This window comes from Vicia villosa, linkage group LG1 (genome assembly GCF_029867415.1).
Source record: "Vicia villosa cultivar HV-30 ecotype Madison, WI linkage group LG1, Vvil1.0, whole genome shotgun sequence".
NCBI lineage: Eukaryota > Viridiplantae > Streptophyta > Magnoliopsida > Fabales > Fabaceae > Vicia > Vicia villosa.
In genome coordinates this window covers 191,363,625-191,386,233 of record NC_081180.1, presented here as the reverse complement: position 1 = coordinate 191,386,233, position 22,609 = coordinate 191,363,625, and the positions used below count along the sequence as shown (strand labels likewise).

Here is a 22,609-nt window from a genome sequence, read left to right as displayed (position 1 = left end):
ATTCATTTAAAATAAAATTCTACATTCATGGTCATTCTCTATTGAGAAACAACATTTGATTGGAATAAAATTCATGTTTATCACAGCGGAAATTAAACAAACTTTGGATAATTCTTAAAACCACTTAAAATACTATTCATAAGGTCACATGCCTTAGTTTCAAAAGAAATAATTATCCAAACAATCAAAATGAAATAGTAGAGCATAATCAACTCTCAATCAAGCGTTCTCCAGTGTTACAAGTCTCAGAGCATGACACCGACACCTATTTATTAAAACTAAAGACATGACTTTACAAGCCATCCTCACCGATCGCTTAAGCCGCTACTTCAATCTGAAATCATCAAAGTAAGGGTAAGACTACATCATAAATTAAACAGAATTATAAATTGTCAGATATAAAATTCATAAGCAATTATCTACCCTACTTAGCATATTCAGATTTATCAATTCATACCAATCACAATCATTAATCGACACACAATATTATAACATTGGAACACTTCCATTCATGTTATAACGATTCATACACCAAATGCAATGCAACTATATGCATGTGGTACCAATCATGGGTTTCACCCATCTTACCGATCCACCATCATCAAGGATACGACTACTTCTCTCACTAATTCCACACAATGGGAATTAGCTACCACTGATCCTTCTCCATCTGGATACAATCAACATATAATTCAAACAAATGCATGCCTCATCTATCACATGCAAATCACCAATTTAATCATATGAACATCATCAAAATAATTTAATTCACCACACAGTGCAAACAACAATAGCACCTCTCACAATCGTGTACCAAGTACAACAAATCACCCCAACAGCAACAGGGCATTTACATCATCATTCATCAAAACACATGATAACAACATTTACCATGAATAATATCCATCTGCATCATCATTCATAAAAACACATGATATTTACCACGAACAACATCCATTTGCATAATAAGCAGAAGCAATCACATTATAACAACACACATCATTGCACATATTCAATTATGCAACAAATAAATCATTGCACCTCATCAACTATGCAAAACAAGAATAAACCACATTTGGAGAAAACGATACTTTTTAAAATAAAATCAAGTTATTGTTGTTTTCTTTATTTCATATGGTAGAGTATTAAATTTAAGGAACAACGTCCAAAACAGCGTCTAAAACGGACTTACGGTTTGAAAGTTAGGAGCTTTTAAAATTAAGTGAAATTTAAGAAAATCTGTGGAACCCGGTTCCTCCCCATGTGGGAACCGGTTCCTGAAATCCTTCAGAAACACCTCTCTGGTTTTTGTACTAGGAACCGGGTCGTCCCTACGTGGAAACCAGTTCCTGCGATTCAGAAAATACACCCTTCCTGGATTTTGTACTGGAACCCGAGTCGTCACCAGATAGAACCCGGTTCCTGCGTGAACAGTAGCAGAAAATCCCAATTTTATGACTTTTCTTCATTCCTACTTTCACTATCAACACAAAATACGAACCCACACATTATAGTGACCAATTTTCATCAGTTTTCATGATTCTAACACAACAACAATATAATATAACTATCATCCATCAATTATAACAAACCAATTGCATCATATTCCTCAATTGGGCATGTCAGTGTCAGAATCTCATAAACCCTAACATCCTAAATAGAGGTTCAAACTCTTAATCTATTCTACCATCATCAAAACTATAATACTAGTTAATAAAGAATAGTCACCCCTTACCTTAATTCACGGTTGGATTCTATTTCTCTTCGCATTCTCTCTAGGTATTCCTCCATGTTCTTCATGCCCTAGCTCTCTCCCTCTGTCTCTTCTCAAAACTTTGATCGTACAAAATGATTCCTTCTTTTCTCTTTTCTCTTTTTACCACTAGGACCCCTAATATGGTCTTCCCATATTGCCATCGCTTACTCTTCACAAATGACCACTTTTACCCTTAATATCTCTAACACTGATATTATTTATTTTACTAATTAAAATAATTCCACTTATTATTCTAATTATTCTAAAATACACCAAAATTCATCGATACACATAAGCATCATGCAAATCACCACGACATCACATGAATCACCAAGACATCATATAAGTCATCATAGTCTCAAACATCACAGATCATCACAAACCATAATAAGGACTCAACATATCATCACATTTTCAATACTTCAGAATGACTCATAGATTCACGCTAAAATAATTAAATAAATAATTAGTCTAGAATTTGGGGTGTTACACTCAGATGCACTTTTGTTTCCAGTTTTCAGGTCACAGTTTTACCGTTTCGATTCAAATAAATTTCATCACCATCAACCCAAAAATTATATTCAATCAATACAGTCACAGAAACATAATTCAACCAACATTGGGAACAACATATTATTCACAGCAAATCTTAACACAGTGGCACACAAAATATTCACACATAACCGAGAATTCAATCGACACATAGAGACAATAAAATTCTCTAAACCCATATACAATCCATCATGTCCCCCTTTATAGAGCAAGAATCCCACCCTTACCTTTATAATGAAGGTTGCTCTAATTTGTCCCGATCGAATCCACAAAAATGCTCTGTTATGGAATTTGCTCGTTCTCCTCTTTCTCTTTCTCTGCAGCTCAGCTTCTCCCAATGGTGTGCTATTGAGTTTATCTAAAACCTAGTATTACCTTTCAAGTTCTAAATTTAGGCCACAACCAAGTCATCAGTGTACCACACTATCATCCCAATTAATTTAATTGACACATACCCCCTTGTAGCTCTTAACTCCTAATTTACGGTCTAATTTTATTTACTCGGAATATTCCCAAAATGATAACTATTAACTTATTAATAATTCTAATACTAAAAATATTAAAATTCCCGACTAAATATTTATCCTCTATCCCGAACTAATACCGACTAATTCGTCCCAAAATGCGAAAATTTCAATAAATCTCACAAATGTCTAAATTAAGTAAATAATCATTTTTTCGGACGTTACAACTCTCCCCACTTAAAATATTTTTGTCCTCAAAGATTTACCTGATTCAAACAGCTCTGGATAGGATTCCCTCATCCTGCTTTCCAATTCCCAAGTCATGCTCTCTCCAGCAGCTCCCGTCCAAACCACTTTCACCAAAGAGATATCCTTGCCTCTAAGCGTCATTGTCTCATGATCTTTAATTTGTACTGGCATCGTCTCTACCGTGAGATTATCCCGTACTTGCACATAATCCATATGAATTACATGGGACGGATCAGGAACATACTTTCGGAGTTGTGATACATGAAACACATCATGCAAATTCGAAAGATTAGGCGGTAATGCCACTCAATAAGCCATATTTCCAACTCTGTCTGATATCTGATAAGGACCAATAAAATAAGGAGTAAGCTTCTTAGACTTCAATGCTCGCCCAATACCAGTCATAGGTGTAACTCTCAAAAACACATGATCACCAGCTTGAAACTCCAAATCCTTTCTCCTCTTATCATGGTAACTCTTTTGCCTACTTTGCGAAGCTTTCATCTTCTCTCGAATCAGTTTCACCTTTTCAGTAGTTTCTCGAACGATCTCTGGTCTAAGTACTACACTGTCTTCCGATTCATGCCAACATAATGGAGTCCCACATCTCCGACCATACAAAGCCTCAAAGGGTGCCATCCCGATACTAGGATGGTAACTGTTATTATACGTGAACTCAATCAACGGAAGATAAGTATCTCACGAACATCCCTACTCAAGAACGCATGCTCTCAACAAATCCTCCAATGATTGAATAGTCCTTTCCGTCTGGACATCCGTCTGAGGATGATACGCTGAACTCTACCTTAACTTAGAACCCAACGCCTCTTGAAAACTCTTCCAAAAATCAGATGTGAACCTCGGATCTCTATCCGACATGATACATAATGGAATACCATGCAGCTTCACGATCACACTGGTATAAATCTCTGCCAACTTTGACACTGGGTATGTGATGTTAATAGGAATAAAATGAGTCGACTTCATGAGCCTATCAACAATCACCCAAATAAAATCATGCCCCGTTGAAGTATTAGGCAATCTTGTCACAAAATCCATCGAGATACTATCCCATTTCAATTCCGGAACATCTAACGGTTGCATCAATCCTGCAGGCTTCTGATGTTTAACTTTTGATTTCTGACAAGTCAAACACGCATAAACAAACTGCGCTACATCCCGTTTCATCCCGGGCCACCAAAAAAACTTCTTCAAATCTTGGTACATTTTAGTAGCTTTCGAATGAATGCTCAAACTGCTTCCGTGACTCTCTTCAAGAATCATCTTCTTCATCTCTATATCCTCGGAATGCAAATTCGATTACGAAATCTCAACACACCTTACGCATCCAACTTGAAATCACTATTCTTATCTTGATCGATTTCGACTATCGAATCTACCAACTTCACATCCAACTTCTGAGCCGCTCTAATGCTGTCCAAAAATTCATTGTTAATTTTCAGCATACCCAACATTACGCTCTGCGGTGTCACCTCACAAACCAAACTCATATCTTGGAATTGTTCGATCAACTCTAACTCCTTAACCATCATTGCTGACATATGCAAAGTCTTCCAGCTTAAAGCATCAGTTACAACATTCACTTTACCCGGGTGGTAATTCAAACCGAAATCATAATCCTTCAACAACTCTAACCATCTTCGTTGTCTCATATTCAATTCCTTTTGATCGAATAGGTACTTTAAACTCTTATGATCGCTGAACACTTTGAATCTATAACCATAAAGACAATGCCTCCAAATCTTCAACACGGACACAACTGCACCAAGTTCTAAATCGTGTGTAGGATAATTCTTTTCGTGAGTCCTCAACTGCCTTGATTCATAAGCAACAACCTTATCATTTTGCATAAGCACACCTCCTAATCCCATCTTGGAAGCATCGCAATACACTACAAAAGATTCCCCCGGGCTAGGTAACGTTAATACCGGAGTCGTCGTCAATCTATTCTTTAATTCAGTGAAACTTTCTTCGCATTGAACATCCCACACAAAAGCTTTGCCCTTACAAGTCAACTTAATCAATAGAAGTGCTAATTTTGAAAATCCTTCAATAAATCTTCTAGAGTACCAGCTAATCTCAAGAAGCTTCTAATCTCGGTAGTCGACTTTGGAGTCTCCCATTCAAGCACAACATCTACTTTAGACGGATCTACGACAATCCCTTTTCCTGAAATAGCATGTCCAAGAAAACTCACTTCTTTTAACCAAAATTCACACTTGGACAGCTTCGCATACAATTTCCTCTCTTTAACACTTGCAACACAATCTTCAAATGTTCAGCATGTTCTTCTTCCGACTTAGAATAAATCAAAATGTCATCAATAAACACGACAACAAATCGATCTAGATAGGCATGAAAAATACAATTCATATACTCCATAAACACTCTCGACGCATTAGTAACACCGAAAGGCATCACCGAATATTCATAGTGTCTGTATCGAGTTCTAAAGGCCGTCTTCTGAATATCTTCATCCTTCACTTTAATCTGATGGTAACCCGACCTCAAATCAATCTTACTAAATACACGAGCACCCACTAACTGATCCATCAAGTCATCTATTCTCGGAAGTGGATACTTGTTCTTGATAGTCACTTTATCCAGCTGTCTATAATCAACACATAATCTCATACTTCCATCTTTCTTCTTCACTAATAGCACTGGAGCTCCCCACAGTGATACACTTGGCCTCACAAACTTCCTCAAGTAGGTCGTCAAATTGTTTCTTTAACTCTGCCAATTCTGACGCTGACATCCTGTACGGTGTCATAGAAACCGTAAAGGAAAAAAAAAGTATTTTACCTAAAATGAATTAAAAAGTAAGAAAAAAATTATTAAAGTAATTAGACTTGAAAAATAAAAAACATTTCCTTTCTTTAGTTTTTTTTTTTCTTTGAAGATTTTGTTTCCCTAAACTTGCTCCCTAGCACAAGTTGAATAGGGGAGTTCCTCGCGGTGGCGAGTGAAAAATGGGGTTTCGTCTCAGAAAATTTAGGTTCGATTCTTCGCCGTGATTCTCCTATACCATATCTTCAACTTCAATCTTTACCCCCCTCTCGCAAATCCCAAATTCTCAGAAAAAAAAAATGAATAGCGCCTTCAAAACCACTTTAACCCACACAAACCCTAATCCTATCTCCTTCACCATCAGACTCTTCCATTCTACTCCTCCATTGGAACGCAAAAGGAACAAATTTTGGGAATCTGTTAGTTCCTTTCTCATTTCAATTTTATTGATTTTATTTTACTTGTGATTTTTGATTTGGTTGTTTTCTGATTACTGTTGACTGAATGAACAAGGTTGAATAAATGTGTGTTTAATGCTATTGTTTGTGTTCATGTTTTTATGTAACATGGGATAAGAATTGATTTATGATGAAGTTGATTTGTTTGCAGAGAGGTAACCATTACTCGAGAAGATTTAGAAGAATGCAGGCGAAACAATCATTGCTCCGCAATGTTAATGCTTATGCAGAATTCATGTTTCAGGTTATTGATGCTTTTTGTCTCATGTTTTTTCAATGGAAGTCAATGTTTGAATAACTATATATCTTTATCTCTTGTTGTATTTTGTTATGTTATATGTTATGTTTATGTCTCTCTCTTGCTTGTGGTGGTTTTTCAACAGCATTCATTAATAATGACAAGGCTTAATTGCAACTTTGGTCCTCCTATTTTGTTTTTTTATTTTTTTTTATTTTGGTCCCCCATTTTTAAAACCGCGATTTTGGTCCCCTTTTGAGTTTTCTATTGAAAAAATGACAGAAATAAGAACTAATTTTGCAGAAAAAAGCAAAATAGGGGGACGAAAATTGCACAGAAAACTTAAAAAGGGGACTAAAATAATAATTTTTAAAATAGAGAGATCAAAATCAAGAAAAAGACAAAATAGGGGGACTAAAATTGTAATTAAACCTAATGACAAACGAAGAAGAAAATGGAGAAATATAAGGGCCCGTTTACTGTGAAATTTTTTCAAAATATGTGTTCATTTTAATTTTCTAAGAAGATGAGAGACAGTTGAAATGAGCCATTTTGATGGAGAGAAGATGAAATGTTAGTTAAGGGATGATGCATTTTTTAAAGTAGTGAAACTATTTTTTTTGTTGGCATTTTGATTGTTTTCAAAAAATGCACACGATTATTCGCTTCAAGACTCCATCAGCTCCTTAGAAGCAAATAAAGTTAACACAAATTAATAAATGAAAATAGGAAATGTTTTCACAAAATAAATGGAGCCTAAAGTTTTGTTTTTAGGCATGTAATGAGCCGTGACCCTTAAATGGCTTTAGTTAGGAACTATACTGCTTTTTGCTAAAATATAGATTTATAGCCAATTGTTCATTTTCTTTTGTTGACATTTTACATGAAAACACGGTTAGTCATTTGACTTGTTACTATCTTCCAAGAGAATACTTATGAATGGTAATTTGAACAATTAATAGAGAATACCTTTTCCCTTTCTGAATATTTAGTGAGTGCTTTGTTTTGTTCTATGTTATACTTCCTCAAGGACTACTTTTCTGTAGAGAACAAAATTCCTGGTGGACTTAAACTCTGCCAATGTAACTACTTATGCATCTGTGAGATCTGGACTTTAGCTTTTTGTCTCCTTTATTGGGTATTTTCTACTTCTGAATGCTTCAAGACAGAAGAAGTTTGTCTTTGTTCACGGTGTTTCTCTTAAAATCCTTAGGCCTTACTAATGTTGGCAATTTAGATACGGTTTGCTTATGCTTCTCTCCAATAAAGGCTTGTGTGATATTTAGGAGTCCTCCGTATTATTGTATTTGACTTTTGTTTAAGACACGTGATGTTGTATTCGGTAGAATTTTGAGTCAGAGTCAGCAACAATTTTAACTCGATGGGGGAAGATATAAGAATGTTACAATGGATGAATGGACGCAAAATACAAAATATAGTAGATATGAAAGCATTATAGTGGAAAAGATGATTAAGTGTCTCCAATGGTCATTTGTCCATAGAAGCTCCAGTTACATGGGTAGAGCCGTAGAGTAGACAAATGATAATTCAACAGTTAGAGGTGAAGGGAGACTAAGAAAAACAACTACTCCATGTCATACCATTAAACCAGATTTAGATTTAAGTAGTTTGTCATGGGACAGGGCATTATGAGTTTAGGACACCCTTTGATCCAAGTAGCTAACTTCATCCATTGGGAAAAAGACTTTTTTGATGTTCTCTTTAAGTACTCTTTTGTTCATAGATCTAGATAATTCCCCTTCCTTCATTATTCCCTGGTTTACTTGTTTCAAGATGTTGCATCTAAAGTGCTTATCATGGGAGACAGAATTGCATTTTTGATCGTAAGATGCATTACTTTACGATTTTACTTGCCCTAAACAGTTTATAGTTCACAAAGAATCAGATTTTGATGGAATCAGGTGTGATTGCATTGTTTATTTGTGGACTCATGTGAGCAGCTATTTGTTTTTTCTTTTGGGCAAGTCTGGGCTGGATCATGCTCTGTCCAGTGGCACACATATTTTAGTTAAAAAGGGTCCAGTTTACACTATGGTTAGTAGAAACAACCCATTCCAGTATGCACGAGGGGCATAAATAACCCTTTTACAAAATAGGGTTTTTGGGTTGAACAATATACCTTTTCATCTGCAACTCATTTGTTTACAAGTCACAACCACAGGTTTTTCTCGGGTTTCGCGGTCATGCGACTGAAAGCTTCTCTTGCAGCATTTAGCTATTGGTTGTATGCGCAAGTTTTTCTCTGTTTCTGTTGTGTTGCTGACCAAAGAATTCGTTCTATCTGTGAGGTTCTTTGTCCATGCAGTCAGTTTCTGTTTTGTTGTCTTTTTTTGTTCTAAAAAACCTAGCCCCAAAACTCTCACAAACTAAGTGCTAATAAATGAGAAATGGCAGGTGTGAACCTGTGCCCCAGCATATCAAATGTCTCTGCATTTGACATGTACTTACGGGACTGTATCTTTTTATTACTGACCAAATGGCTTCAAATTCAAATGTTTCTATTGGTGAGGGATCCACTACTGATTGGATTATGGAAAAAAGTTGAGCAAATCAAGATTGCACAAGTGATTATGACTTTCAGTTTGAATACTAGGTGTTAATTTCTTGGTGTTTTTACTAGCTTTTGTTGTTTTGATTATGACTTGTGAAGTTGAGTTCCGAGTTTGTATGACTTATGCTTAAAAGTTTATGTTTAATTATTTTAACTGTGATAAAGGTTTTCTTTCTCTTAGCTGTGCTATTTTATATGCATATATATGAAATTATATGCATCTGTAGGAATTTCATGAATTTGGTATAATCTTATGAGTCGTGTTACAATTTCAAGTTTTATGATTTTACTCCCACTTTTTAGATTTCAACTACCTTGGTCTTACGCATGTCTTTTTCTTCATCGTTTAGAATTGGAAAGAAGATATTGGTGAGGACGACCCATCTTCAAGCCGAGATAACTCGTGGTTTAAAAAACAATATTCTCCTAAGAACTCCGGAAGGCACAATAACGACAATCAAGGAAGATATCGATACAGGAGTAAGGATGCTTACAAATGCTTACAAAATTTAGCTTGTAGTACTGATTATCTTGTTGGAGTTTGTGTAAGATTTTTTATTTTTCCTGGGAAATCTTATAACTGCATATTATCTGGAACTTTTCATGCATATACTTTAGTAGGGTTGGTGGATTAAATAGTAATGATCATGGAGCTTATTTGGTTTTATGTCGCATAAGTTTTCTTAAATAAATCACCTGCTTGGTATTTTATTATTTTTTTGCAAAGAAGATTCTGGATATCTATAGAACATATTCTGAATTCACATATTAAATTTCAACAAATTTGATCTCTTTCAGGATATCATGAATTTTGTGAAGATGATATTGATGTTGAAAGCATTTTCCGCTCTGCCTTTGGTGGGAGTCGAGTCTTCTATTGGTCATTTATAAATGAAGAAAATCCTCACTGGGGGAGGTCAGGAGACTTTTCTAATTATGGTAAATCTTGGAAATGGAAACGTCAGAGTGACAATGGATTCGGCTCCTCAACTGGGTCCGAGTCTGAGTCTGAGTCTGAATGTTTGCGTTCAAATACAGTCTCAGATAGATTAGCCCTTGGATTGAGAGCTTCTGGTCCTCTGAAACTCGAAGATGTGAAGATTGCGTGAGTTCCTTTCCAGTTATTAAACGTTACAAACTTTGGAAGCCAGAGCTGCTGGTTTATATTTTAACTAGAAATTAACTATTTTACCAAATCAGGTACCGCGCATGCGCCCTTAAATGGCATCCTGACCGTCATCAAGGCTCTTCCAAGGTGCTGCTAAGCTCTGACCTCACTGATTAGTTCCTCCTTCTTTCTTGTTCTATTCTTTTAGGTGAATATATCTATAAACTGTTGTAAAGCTTGCTAATTATAATGATTATTATGCTTGTTGATAGGTTATAGCAGAGGAAAAGTTCAAGCACTGCAGTGCAGCTTATCAATCATTGTGTGATAAGTTGGCCATAAATTAACAATGAGTATGCTTTTTCTACAAGTAATCAGCTCTCAACAGTCATTTGCGCATACTCTGATTAATTTAACTCAGCTTGCATTTATTAATTTATTAAATTATAGTTTTTGTAGTAATTTTAATGTACACTATTGGAAATAATGTACACACTACTTCACATTTAAAACTTAGTTTTAGTTCATCACCATTTCTTTTCACTGTAATAAACATGTTCTTAATTTGTAATAATGGAGGAGTGAGATCTTTACTCCCCACCCTATTTATACCATTTCATTGAAATGCTGTTAATTTCTCTGTATAATTTATCGATAAAACTATTGTTCTCGTGTTTGTTTACTCCATGCTCTTTCCAAACCCAACGTCTATTAAGCAATATCTCATGAGAAACATTTAAAACCAAAAGAGAAATGTTATGTGTACACTTATTTGTACACCTACACTTGGGAGTTTACATTGCAGTTGTTACTGGATTTTGTTTAACCCATGAATAGGAAGGTGTATGGGTAGCGGTGGCCGGTGAGCATGGTTACTTATAAAATGGATTAGAATTCAGAATTATAACCACATTTTAATTAAAAACGGGTCAATTATAAATTCAATTATGGTTATATAATCGGTTTTAAGTTGGTTATTTTCTTAAAACTATTTCAAACAAATTATTTATAAATTTGGACAAAATAATTGATTTTTTTTTGTTTTTTAAAAACTTATATTTGAGGTCAATTTTTACAAAAAAAAAAATCATATTTAAAAAATATTTGATTTAAGTAATTATTAAACTACAAATGGAAAAAGGAAATAAATTGAAACAACTAAGTTTTTCGAATTAATTATCCAAATAATCATTGTTTTTCATTTATTTATCCAAATGACCATGTTTGGAAATTGATTTTAGTGTAGGTGTCATTCAATGTGGCTCATATGTACCCTTTTTTTATGTACACGCCACCTCAGGTGGCGCCTATGTACAGGTGAAAAGCAAGACGTCATCTCATGTGGCTCCTATGTGCAATTTTTCTGAAAAGGAGTCATACGGGATGGCTCCTATGTGTATTTTTTTTAATAATAATAAAAATTAACAAAAAAAATGATACTATGATTTAAACTAGTAGGAAACTCGTGCGTTCGCACGGGTTCTGGTGTGGGTCGCGGATGTCACCAGTTTGTCATAAGAATTCAGACAAATTTAAAATATCAAAATATTATTGGAAAAAATAAAAAATATTGACGGTGAGAAAATTGTATACCTTTTTAAAAACTTCTATTGTTAAGAAAAACTATTAAACACATAATTTGTAAAAAATCAATTGTGAAAAATAGATTTTTTTTTGAGATTGATAGAGTTGTAATAATAAAAACACTTGTAAAGTTTAATAAATGAGACAAATAAATATTCAAAATTAAAACTAGTTAAAAATCAGTAGAAACATAATTTTACAATATACTGGTGTGTTATCCGTGCGTTCACACGGATTTTGTCCAGGTTACCCGTGCGTCCGCACGGGTCCTTGTGTGGACCGCGGATACGTCACCAATTTGTCATGCGAATTCAAACAAATTAAAAAAAATCAAAAAAGTATTAAAAAAAAAAGAAAAAGAAAAATAAATAATAGTAAAAAATAATTATATAAGTTAATCAAAGTTAAATATTTAAATAAAAGACATATGTTTTAAATAAAAACAAAATTATATCAATTTTTCAAATTTTATAAGAAAGACATTAATAATATATACTATAATTATTCATATATTATCTTAAAAATTATTTTATTTTAAATTAAAAATTCGTTCAAAATAAAAATATTAGATATGTAAAGTATTATTTTATTTATATGCAAAGTATATATTATTATCAATTAAAAAATAGATTAGTATAATATTAGTTTAGTCCCTAGAAGTATTGATAATAATTAAGTAAAGGATAGTTCTAGTTTTTTGGAAGATTTTCCGGATCTTTTTGCTTTATCTTGTTTGAAAAAAGTTTCCGTAGCGGCTATGGGAGGGTGGTGAGATAGGGTGTGGGAATGGGGTGATTTAGGCATTTTCGTGATCGAGGCGGCGGAGAAGAATTTGTCTCCGAGATTAGCGGGTTTGAGGGGTCTTTTAGAGGGTTTTGGAGGGGTGAATGAAAGCAAAGATTCCGTGTGTTGGCTTATAGATTCGGAAAAGTGTTTTACGGTGTCTTCGTGCTATCGTTGGTATTCTTTATTACGCACTCCCTTGGGCCCCTTGAATAAGAATGAGGGGGCTTTGGAATTGATTTGGAAGATGGAGGTCCCTTTTAAAATTAAAGCTTTCGCTTGGAGACTTTTTGTGAATAGACTCTCCACTAAAGATCTTTTAGTGTGTAGAGGCATTAATTTAACTACTTCTAACTTAATTTGTGTTTTTTGCGACTCGCATTTGGAGGATTTGGAACATATTTTTTTCAAGTGTGAAGTGGTTAAGGTTGTTTGGAAAGAAATTGGTGTGTGGGTGGAGTACCCGAGATGGAAGGAGATAGATTGTATTTCTTCCTTTATGGAATGGTATTCCATGGGGCGGGTAAAAGACATCAAAGTTGGCAAATTGGGGGTGTTTTGGCTAGCCACTTGTTGGATTATTTTGTTGACAAGGAACGACTTTTGTTTTAGAAATGAAGCTTGGAATATTAACAATATTGTTTGGAATATCAAAATTTTGATATGGAGGTGGTCTTTCTTGGGCGATATTGCTTATCCCAATTGTAACTTTTACGATTTTAGTAAAGATCCGTTATCTTTTATGTCGTAATTGTAATTGGTTTGTAATATCGTTGTTTTTGTTGGACTTGTTCCGTTCTTGTGTATCAAGGTTGGAGAACCCTTAGTTCTCTCATTAATCAAAATTCTTGCTTACACAAAAAAAAAATTAAGTAAAGGATTTAAAATTTATATTTGACTTTAGAGTATAAACTTAACAATTATTTTGTTTAAAAATATATTTAATTATGTATTATATTATTAGATGATATTGTCTAATAAACTTTGACTTTGCGGAATTCTACATGAATATTTAATACAAAATGTAATATCAACTCTATAAAACCTAATGTTACTATATTATATTTGAATTCAACGGTATAATTTATGTTGATGGAAAATATAAATCGCTCTTATAAATACATATATTGTTAGGGGTGTTCATGGGTGTGGGTCGACCCACGAATCCGCAAACCCAAATTGAACCAACCCATAAATTATCCGAACCCATTTATTTACGGGTATATCCAACCCAACCCGCAACAACCCATATAGTTTTGGTTCGGATATCGGATTTGAGCTTTGCAACCCGCAGACCCGTTGATCCAACCCATTGATGTTACATTAGTAATTTTTTTTCTTTTTTAAATAGAAATATAAATTATTATCTCAGTTTAACCATAATTTTTCCAAAAAAGCTTTATTCTCCACCAATAATACTACTAAATCAATAAATTTACGTAATTCTAAGACTAAATGTTGTTTCTTATTTTCTTTTGTATCATTTTCAACTTGCGTATTTTATAAAAATAATGTGACTTGTGGAATTTTATACTATTATGTAGTGTTATGTCATGTCTATGAATATTATTAGATATTATATGATGTGCTTCATCCATTTTGTGTGTTAGAAATTAGTATAAATGTATTGAATTGTGTTACAATATTTTTAAATTGAAAAAAAATATTATTTTTTAAATTTGAAACACAACCAACGAACCCAACCCAACCCAACCCATAAATGAACGGGTCGGTTCGGGTTGATTTTGATAATGAAATTGTGGGTTGGACGACGAACCCAACCCATTGAAATTTGAATGGGTTGGGTAACGGGTTAGGCCAAACCCAATCCAACCCAACCCACGTACACCCCTATATATTGTGATAGTGGAAATTGACTTATGTGATAGATCTTGATTTAATATAATTATAAATAAATAATAAATTTGATATATATTAATAAAATTTGTGTTAGGAAAGTGACATGTTTAAAATTACTTACTGTGTTGAAGATATTCAATAGCGGCGACACCTAAGCTGATATAGTCATAATAATACCCATAACTTCATAAGAGAAAACTGATGGTTGCAATAAGCTACTACATTTGGTTGGCGCGACTGTATTTCTGTAACCTCACTAACATTAGACCCAACCTACCTTATACTACAGCAGCGAGAAAATGTAAACATACATCAGTACCGTGAAGTGCCTTCACAATTCGCATACCTGCCCTCAAACCATATAAGATCCATACAAGTCGAACCAAACACCTCCTCACTTGCCATAAAACCGAGCCAAACCCGCTGCGAAACCAATTTTCCATACAGCTCAACATAACCAAACTGAAACAGAATACTAACATTTACCAAAACTATCAATTCATTTGAACATTTCACCAACAGCTTCAATTCCATAACATTTACCATAAATCAAAACATGAAACCAAGCATTCAAATATTCCATCCATTACAATCCAAGTGCAAACAGTTGGAACCAAAAATATGTCACAAATAATTCAAGCAGCAACAAAATTTCTTAGATTAGTCTCTAAACCTCCAACCGGATCTAACAGAAGCTTCCAGCTCGCCGTCGAATATCAACCTATACGTCCACCCGGAATAAGAGCAAGAGCAATTAGGAGAGAAAAACCATTCATGACAAAAAATTAGGCAGTAAATGAGATATAAAGGAACAATATTACCATATTTGTAGGCAGTAAATAAGATACCTTGTCTGCAAGGAGATCAAATGCAGCATACAGTTCGAAGTCTGGCGTTACCCAACAAAGCAAAACTGCAACATCAAAATGATATTACCGGTTGAAATAAGGTGGCTTTCGTATTTTCTTGAAACAACACTCAGATTAAAGCATCACACGACAGTCCCATCTAGACCATTTATTCCTATATTTAAGAAGAATGTTAAGCTGTTTAAAATCATATCCTTTTATACTATATAAAGAATAATTTTAAATTGTCAATTTGAAGCGTGGGTGCAATCTTTATACATGTCCTACTAAATATCCACAATTTCCAAAGATAATGTTCAAACATATATAGCTTAGGATCTGCCACTTTGAATCAAACCATTTATTCCTCCAAAGTCAATAGCCTTCCTGCTTTGAAAACAATACTCGACTTCCATGAATCAAAATTATCGATTGAAATCGTTTTCCTGCAAAGCACTCTCTTTAAGTATGACATCATTGCTTCTACACAATGTCGGTGTTAGAAACGATTTACTAATTGCATTCCATCTGTGCTACATTAGACATAACAACTTCGCTTAGATGCCCTGTCGATATTTTTGGCTTCGTAAGACGGTCCTCTAGTTCTGCAACATTGAACATGCTTGTCCATGTATGTAATTAGTAAAAGCTAGAGACCCTTTTCAAAATATTAATACCTGAGGTAAATAGCTCCAGCCACTGTTTTAGAAAAGAGAAGCAAGTCTCACCTTTCAAAAACTCTGCAGACCTTTTCCTGTATTAGTTACGATTAACCGGGTCGCTACCATGCCGCTAAAAGGTGACTACCCTCTAGTGTTCGGCATCGTCCGGTTCGGCACGAGGAACCCTCTCTAATAATTCGCGCTTCCTGTTTGTCCGGAGTCGACTTAAGCTTATTCCTGATAGCCTGTTGTCTTGACTGTCCTTGCAAAATAATAATATTTACCATTATAAAACCAATGTCGATTGATTTAGAAGCTTCATTTATAGCGTATTCTTTCTTCAAAGAAATTATGTAATAAGCAATTGCGAGACTGTACGAAAGAGCGAAAGAGTTATACCAATATCCAGACAAAAAAGCTACTGCATGCCAAACAACCGGTTGGATATACAACATCAACACAAACAACCGGTAAATGAAGATCCTTCTCAAATGATTCCATCACCCATTCCCGCTCCTTATACATATACACAACAACAACACCGACAATTATGACAACCTGCACAACTGAAATACACACGGAACAGAGAAGAAGTAGACGAAGTAAAAACAAACAGCGAGAGGAAAGATTCAAGCTTAGTACCGTCTCATATTGAAATATGTTATTAGTACTTTCAGTAATCATGAATGAAAGTAGTGTCTCAAATACCACCGTTACAACACCGAAACCGAAACACAGATGCCAAGCAACATTAAGTTGAGCCTAGCAACTCTGCCATTAATCAATACGACCAGGTCGTAACAAATCTGGATCAGGACTTTCAATTTTGTTGGTAGCCTGAATCACTTTTACATCTCCTCCAAAAATGATCCTTACCGAGAATTAAAAACCTTAAAAAAATAAAAGCGAGAGAGGCTGATGATTGTATACGACAAAAAATTCATGTAGTAAACCTCTGGTTGAAACAAAATTTTATAATAACGGGAAGAATTAGAGGCTAGGATAACTAAACCTATAGTTGGAACAAAATTTTATAAAAAAGGGGACAATTTCTCTGTCCATCACAAAAAGTTGGGTAGAGTACCTCAAACCAATCATATGATTCAATCTCATTTAACACATTTAATTATTTATTAAAATACTATAAATGTTTGTTGTTTTCAAAAGCATTTTACAAATGAGATAACTCTACCCAACTTTTTGAGTTGGGTAGATAAAAATTCACCTATAAAAAATCTCTAGTTGGAACAAAATTTTATAACAAACGGAAGACTATAAATATATTGTTAAGATGAAAGAACTACAAATATTCAATCGAAGAATTTCAATCTAAAAGTATATACTATATCATGAAGAAATAGAAAGAACTAAAAATATAACAAAATTTCATCTACATTTCATTCATATTTGAAATTATTTTAAAATAGTTTACATCTACAGTTTAATCTATAGGGCAACCACCTAATCTAAAAAAAATGTAGGAATTGCAGGTCAAAGAACGTATGGATCGCCACCCTTGTGAATGATAATGATTAATGATAATGATTTTCAAAGAGTATCGCCACTCTTGTGAATGATATTTATGGATCCGTCTGTTTTATTTTTGAGAAAAGGGATGATGCAATACAGTGTAAAAAACTGTAGGACTTTGTTAAGCACCGCCAAGTCATACTGTAGAATATAATGTTTCTATTGGATGACAGAGTAAAGATTTTTTACACTGTCAGTGCACTACTTTTTAACCCTTTATTTTTTTTAAAAATGATTTTTATAGTGTTACATAATTTTATTATTATTTTTTTTATAAAAACACTTTTTATAAAAGCTTCAAATGAAAATTTTGTTTGAATATTTATTCTTAAAATGTAATTTTAAATATTTCAACTATTTATGAAAAAAAATTGAATATCAAAATATTCAAAAATCACTTAATTTTGAATCTATTTCAAATAGATTTTCATAAAAATTATTTTTGAAATACAATTTTTGAAAAAATTGTAATTTTGAATAAGTTTTTGTTTTCAATAATATATGTTTATGTTATACGATCTCAATATTAATGTTTCATTAAAAAAATGAATATAAAAAATTATAATATTTTTAAAAACGATTTTAAAAAATTTATTTTTAAAAAATTCATTTTTTTAAAGCTGAAACAATCAAACCAATGTAAATGATAAGATGAAAATAGAAGTAGTTATTACAATTATATAAAAAAAATATGTAAAATTACTCTATAAATTCAAAATATTTTAATTTCAATATATAAAAATACACTATAAATTCAAAATATTTAAATGTCAATATGTAAAAATTCACTTTAAATTCAAAATATTTAAATAGTAATATATAAAAATCTATTATAAATTTAGAATATTTAATTTTATTTTTAAAATTATAATTTCAAAAACAAATAACTATATTTCAATTCAGTATTTTAAAATATCTAAAGAATTAAGAAATTATATTTAAAAATTAATAATTAAAATTTAATCATAAAGAACTATTTCTTATTTTTATAATATTTAAAATTGAATCCATTTTCTTAAATTAAAAAATATTAGATATTAACTTTTTTATTAATTTAAAATTCATAATAAAATCACTTGGATCTAGATCCTTATATATATTTTTAATTTAAATTACATTATAAAGTTGACAAAAATAATAATACGGATTTATATGATATATCTTTATTATTATATAAGATATATTAAAAGTTTTTTAAAAAAAGACAGAATAATTGCAGATATGAAACCATCAGAAATATAGGATTAATACATCAAGTAAATCTCAGACGACCGTCGTGAGTATTAAAATCCAAAATCATCATATGGTTATCAAACTAAAGAAGAAAATTGAAAAGATGAACAAAATAAACATGGGAAGAACAAGATAGAAAACGAAATCAAAAACAGAACAAATTTTCAGAATATCGAAATGAGGGTTAGTACCACAGCGAACGGAATTATTTATAAGAGGGGTTAGGGTTTGGAACCAATTTTATATGTATTCTCAATTTTACCTTACTTTATTTTAAGGCCCAATTTTTTTGGCCCAGTTTGATTTTGAAGGCATTTTACTCTTTCGTCCAGTTGTAATCTAGCTCAGATTTCACCATAAATAAAAATAATAGGTTTATTTAATCAAGCTAAAATAATAAACAAAGATATTATAACAACAAATAACTCAATTTAAAAATAATGATATTTTAAAAAAGAAATTGTCAAAAATTATAGATATCTACAAGAATTTTTGTTTTGGCCGGACTTTTTCAATTGTTTGTATCAAATAGTTGACTTTTTTGATAAATAATATTTTAATAGTATATCAAACATTGTAATGAGAAAAATATGTGTTCTTTATTTAATAAAAAAGTTAATTTTCTATTTTATGAAAGAAAAATGTGATCCTTAAACTCAATAAATAAGTAAATAATATGTTATTAAATTGTTTTTAAAATATTTTAAGACTCGTTATTTTATTTAAAAATCAACTCTTATGTTTTTTACAACAAAAATTAACTCATTCTATTACACATTTTATTGAAGAAAATAAGTTATATGTATTTATATTTATAAATAATTTTTTAAAAATAATTTATGTAAATTGAATATCAATATTTTATTTACGTTATAATAAAATATAAATAAATATTGATAAGAATTGAACCAATAACTAACATTTATATACCTAAAACCAAGAGTAAAGATATTGAGAAAAGAGGTCATGCATTCACAGTGTAAAAGAACTTTAATGAACTTTAATGACATAACAGATTGATGACTTTCTATTGGACGACGGTGTAAAACTATTTTAAACTGTCAGTGTGTTTACCCAGAAACATGGTAAACAATTGCTAGTTTCCTTTTTAAAGGTTACTTCTGCGGAATCAACTAGAATATTCCAGGACTAATTGCTTTTCTTTGTTGTTTATGTGAGTCTAATTTGCATTAAATGTAGTAATAACTTTAAAGTGAAAGAACACACTGAAATTTAAAGCTTTAAAGTAAATAAAGACGATAAAATGTAATAAATGTGCACTGAAAGTAAAGCATAACGTAAATGATTGCATAAAATTAAATTGGTACGCTTGCATACATTCCAAAGTTGCACTCGTTACTCATTTTGCACAGAGATTGAGTTTGCTTGTGTTATGTAAAAAATGCGCACCTTCAACTATCCATCTGAAACTTGCTTAAATAGTAAAATAAAATAACTACTACTAACGATCAACTAATCACTAGCCGACACGCGTCCACTACATGCAACATCTTCGACTGTGAACGCTCCACGTGTCCCTTGGGGAACTGTTGAAAAACCGTCATCTCCAACTTCTGATCACTTTCGACCTTGAATACAAACTTGGCAAAACGTGTAAGTCATTTGCATATCTCAATCGAACGACCCTGGCAACCACACACTTTTAGTCGAACGATCTCGACTGAACAACACCTCCTAGTCGAACTGTCTCGACTAAAAATGTTTGATAGTTCGGCCCATGTTTTAAAGACTAGTTACCATTATTAGTAAGTGGAAATTCTTAGGGTAACAAATTGCCCCCCAAACGGCTTCTTTCGACTGATATTGCAAGGAGAAAGATGGCGTTTTGTCTTCTATCTAATTTCAACTTTCCTAACCTCCTTAATGCCATGATTAGATTACGAATTCCCAAGCGTTAATTATTACCAAAAGACTAGGTAGTGGGCTATTAACTACTCCCCACTTTCTTGTGTCAGTTTCCAAGACACTTTGACACAACCCTTTGATTTATCAACTTCCCTTGGTGACGTCACTATATATACTATATATACACAGTCTCCCCTTTTCTTCATTTCTTCCTCACGTTTTCTATTCTTCAAAACGTTTCTTCTTTCCCAAAACCCTTAAGCATTTCTATTTCCGTTCTTTCTTTCAAACTCAACAATGGCCGCAACCACCACAAAGACCACCGTTTACGACACAGGTTCTAACCCTTTAGAAGCCATCATTTCTCGTGAAGAAGAAGAAAATGTAACACCCCAAATTCTAGACTAATTATTTATTTAATTATTTTAGCGTGATGCTTATGTGTTAGTGTTTGTGTTATCTGTGATTTCGTGATATTTTGATACATGGGATAAGGGTAGTTGCCTTAGAATTTATAAGGAATGAATTTAGATGCTTTGGTGTGGAGTGTTGCCTTAAGATTTATAATAATTAAGGTCTTGTGAAAGATTAGTTGGACTTGAGGTGTGTTGAGAATATGAAGTGTAGTTGGAGAATAATTATTTTATAATAATTATTATTAGCAAAATAATAGAATGAATATTATTATAATAATTATTTGATTTATTTTAATTAGAGAAGGGCATTGTTGGTATTACGATTTAAGGGTATGTTGGATAAAAGAAGAAAAATAGAGAGAATAGGTTTTATTTTTGATGGATCGTGAAAACAAGAGGAAAAAGCAAGAGAAGAAGGAAAACCTAAGGGAAGAGAGTGCAGGAAGCCATGGAAAAAGCTTGAGGTATTCAACTGTGAATTAAGGTAAGGGGTGACTATTCTTTATTAAATAGTATTATAGTTTTGACGATGGTAGAATAGATTAAGAGTTGAACCTCTATTTAGGATGTTAAGGTTTATGAGATTCTGACATTGACATGCCCAATTTGATGAATATGATGCAATTGGTTTGTTATAATTGATGGATGATAGTTATATTGCATTGTTGTTGTGTTAGAATCATGAAAACTGATGAAAATTGGTCACTATAATGTGTGGGTTCGTATTTGGTGTTGATGGTGAAAGTAGGAATGAAGAAAAGTCATAAAATTGGAGTTTTCTGCTACAACAACGTCAGGAACCGGTTCCCAGGTGGGAGGAACCAGGTTCCCATAGTAAAAACCCGAAACGAGGTGATTTTGTTCAGCAGGAACCGGTTCCCAGATGGGGAGGAACCGGGTTCCACAGATTTTTCTTAATTTTCACTTAACTTTAAAAGCTTCTAACTTTCAAACCGTAAGTCCGTTTTAGACGCCGTTTTGGACGTTGTTTCTTAAATTGAATGCTCTACCATATGAAATAAAGAAAACAACAATAACTTGATTTTATTTTGAAAAGTATCGTTTTCTTCAAATGTGGTTTATTCTTGTTTTGCATAGTTGATGAGGTGCAATGATTTGTTGTTTGCATAATTGAATATGTGCAATGATGTGTGTTGTTATAATGTGATTGCTTCTGCTTGTTATGAAAATGGATGTTGTTCGTGGTAAATATGGTTATCATGTGTTTTGATGAATGATGATGATTGATTTGTTTTGAATGGGGCATGAGACATGTGCATACTTACGATGTTGATGTGATGAGATGAAATGAGACGATGTTAAGCATCATATTGATGATGATATAAGTATGTGATATGTGTGCATTCATTCATGAACCATTTTAATTGATGATATATCCCGATGATGAGTGGATTTTGTAGGACATAATTCCCATTGTGTTGAATTTGTGTCGGTGGACTGTATCTCGATGATGAGTAGATCAGTTGGATCGGTTTAGCCCATGTTTGGTACCACATGCATAAGAGTCTGCATGGTCTTTGTATAAATTGTGACATGTCAGGATGAAATCCGGTGTTACGATGGTGGTGTGTTATTGGTGCATACTATTGACTTGTGCT

The 22,609-nt window shown here is 32.9% G+C and overlaps 2 protein-coding genes and 1 non-coding gene across 3 annotated transcripts; 1 reads left to right on the top strand and 2 right to left on the bottom strand.

Annotated features, from left to right (window-relative positions):
* Nucleotides 1–4,361: 4,361 nt before the first annotated feature.
* Nucleotides 4,362–4,913, bottom strand: LOC131661741 (uncharacterized). The gene is made up of 2 exons (XM_058931355.1): nt 4,723–4,913; nt 4,362–4,599 (listed from the first exon to the last, which is right to left on the bottom strand). The coding sequence occupies exons 1-2, from the start codon at nt 4,911–4,913 to the stop codon at nt 4,362–4,364; spliced, it is 429 nt and encodes a 142-aa protein (XP_058787338.1).
* A 1,015-nt stretch (nt 4,914–5,928) lies between these two features.
* On the top strand, nt 5,929–10,842 carry LOC131644753 (uncharacterized). The gene is made up of 6 exons (XM_058915340.1): nt 5,929–6,251; nt 6,442–6,534; nt 9,451–9,580; nt 9,899–10,205; nt 10,301–10,355; nt 10,481–10,842. Exons 1-6 carry the CDS (start codon nt 6,132–6,134, stop codon nt 10,553–10,555), a joined length of 780 nt encoding a protein of 259 aa, XP_058771323.1. The 5' UTR covers nt 5,929–6,131; the 3' UTR covers nt 10,556–10,842.
* A 7,858-nt stretch (nt 10,843–18,700) lies between these two features.
* Nucleotides 18,701–18,785, bottom strand: LOC131645475 (small nucleolar RNA Z161/Z228). The gene has a single exon (XR_009297094.1). It is a non-coding gene; the product is annotated as a small nucleolar RNA Z161/Z228 (small nucleolar RNA).
* Between the last annotated feature and the right edge of the window lie 3,824 nt (nt 18,786–22,609).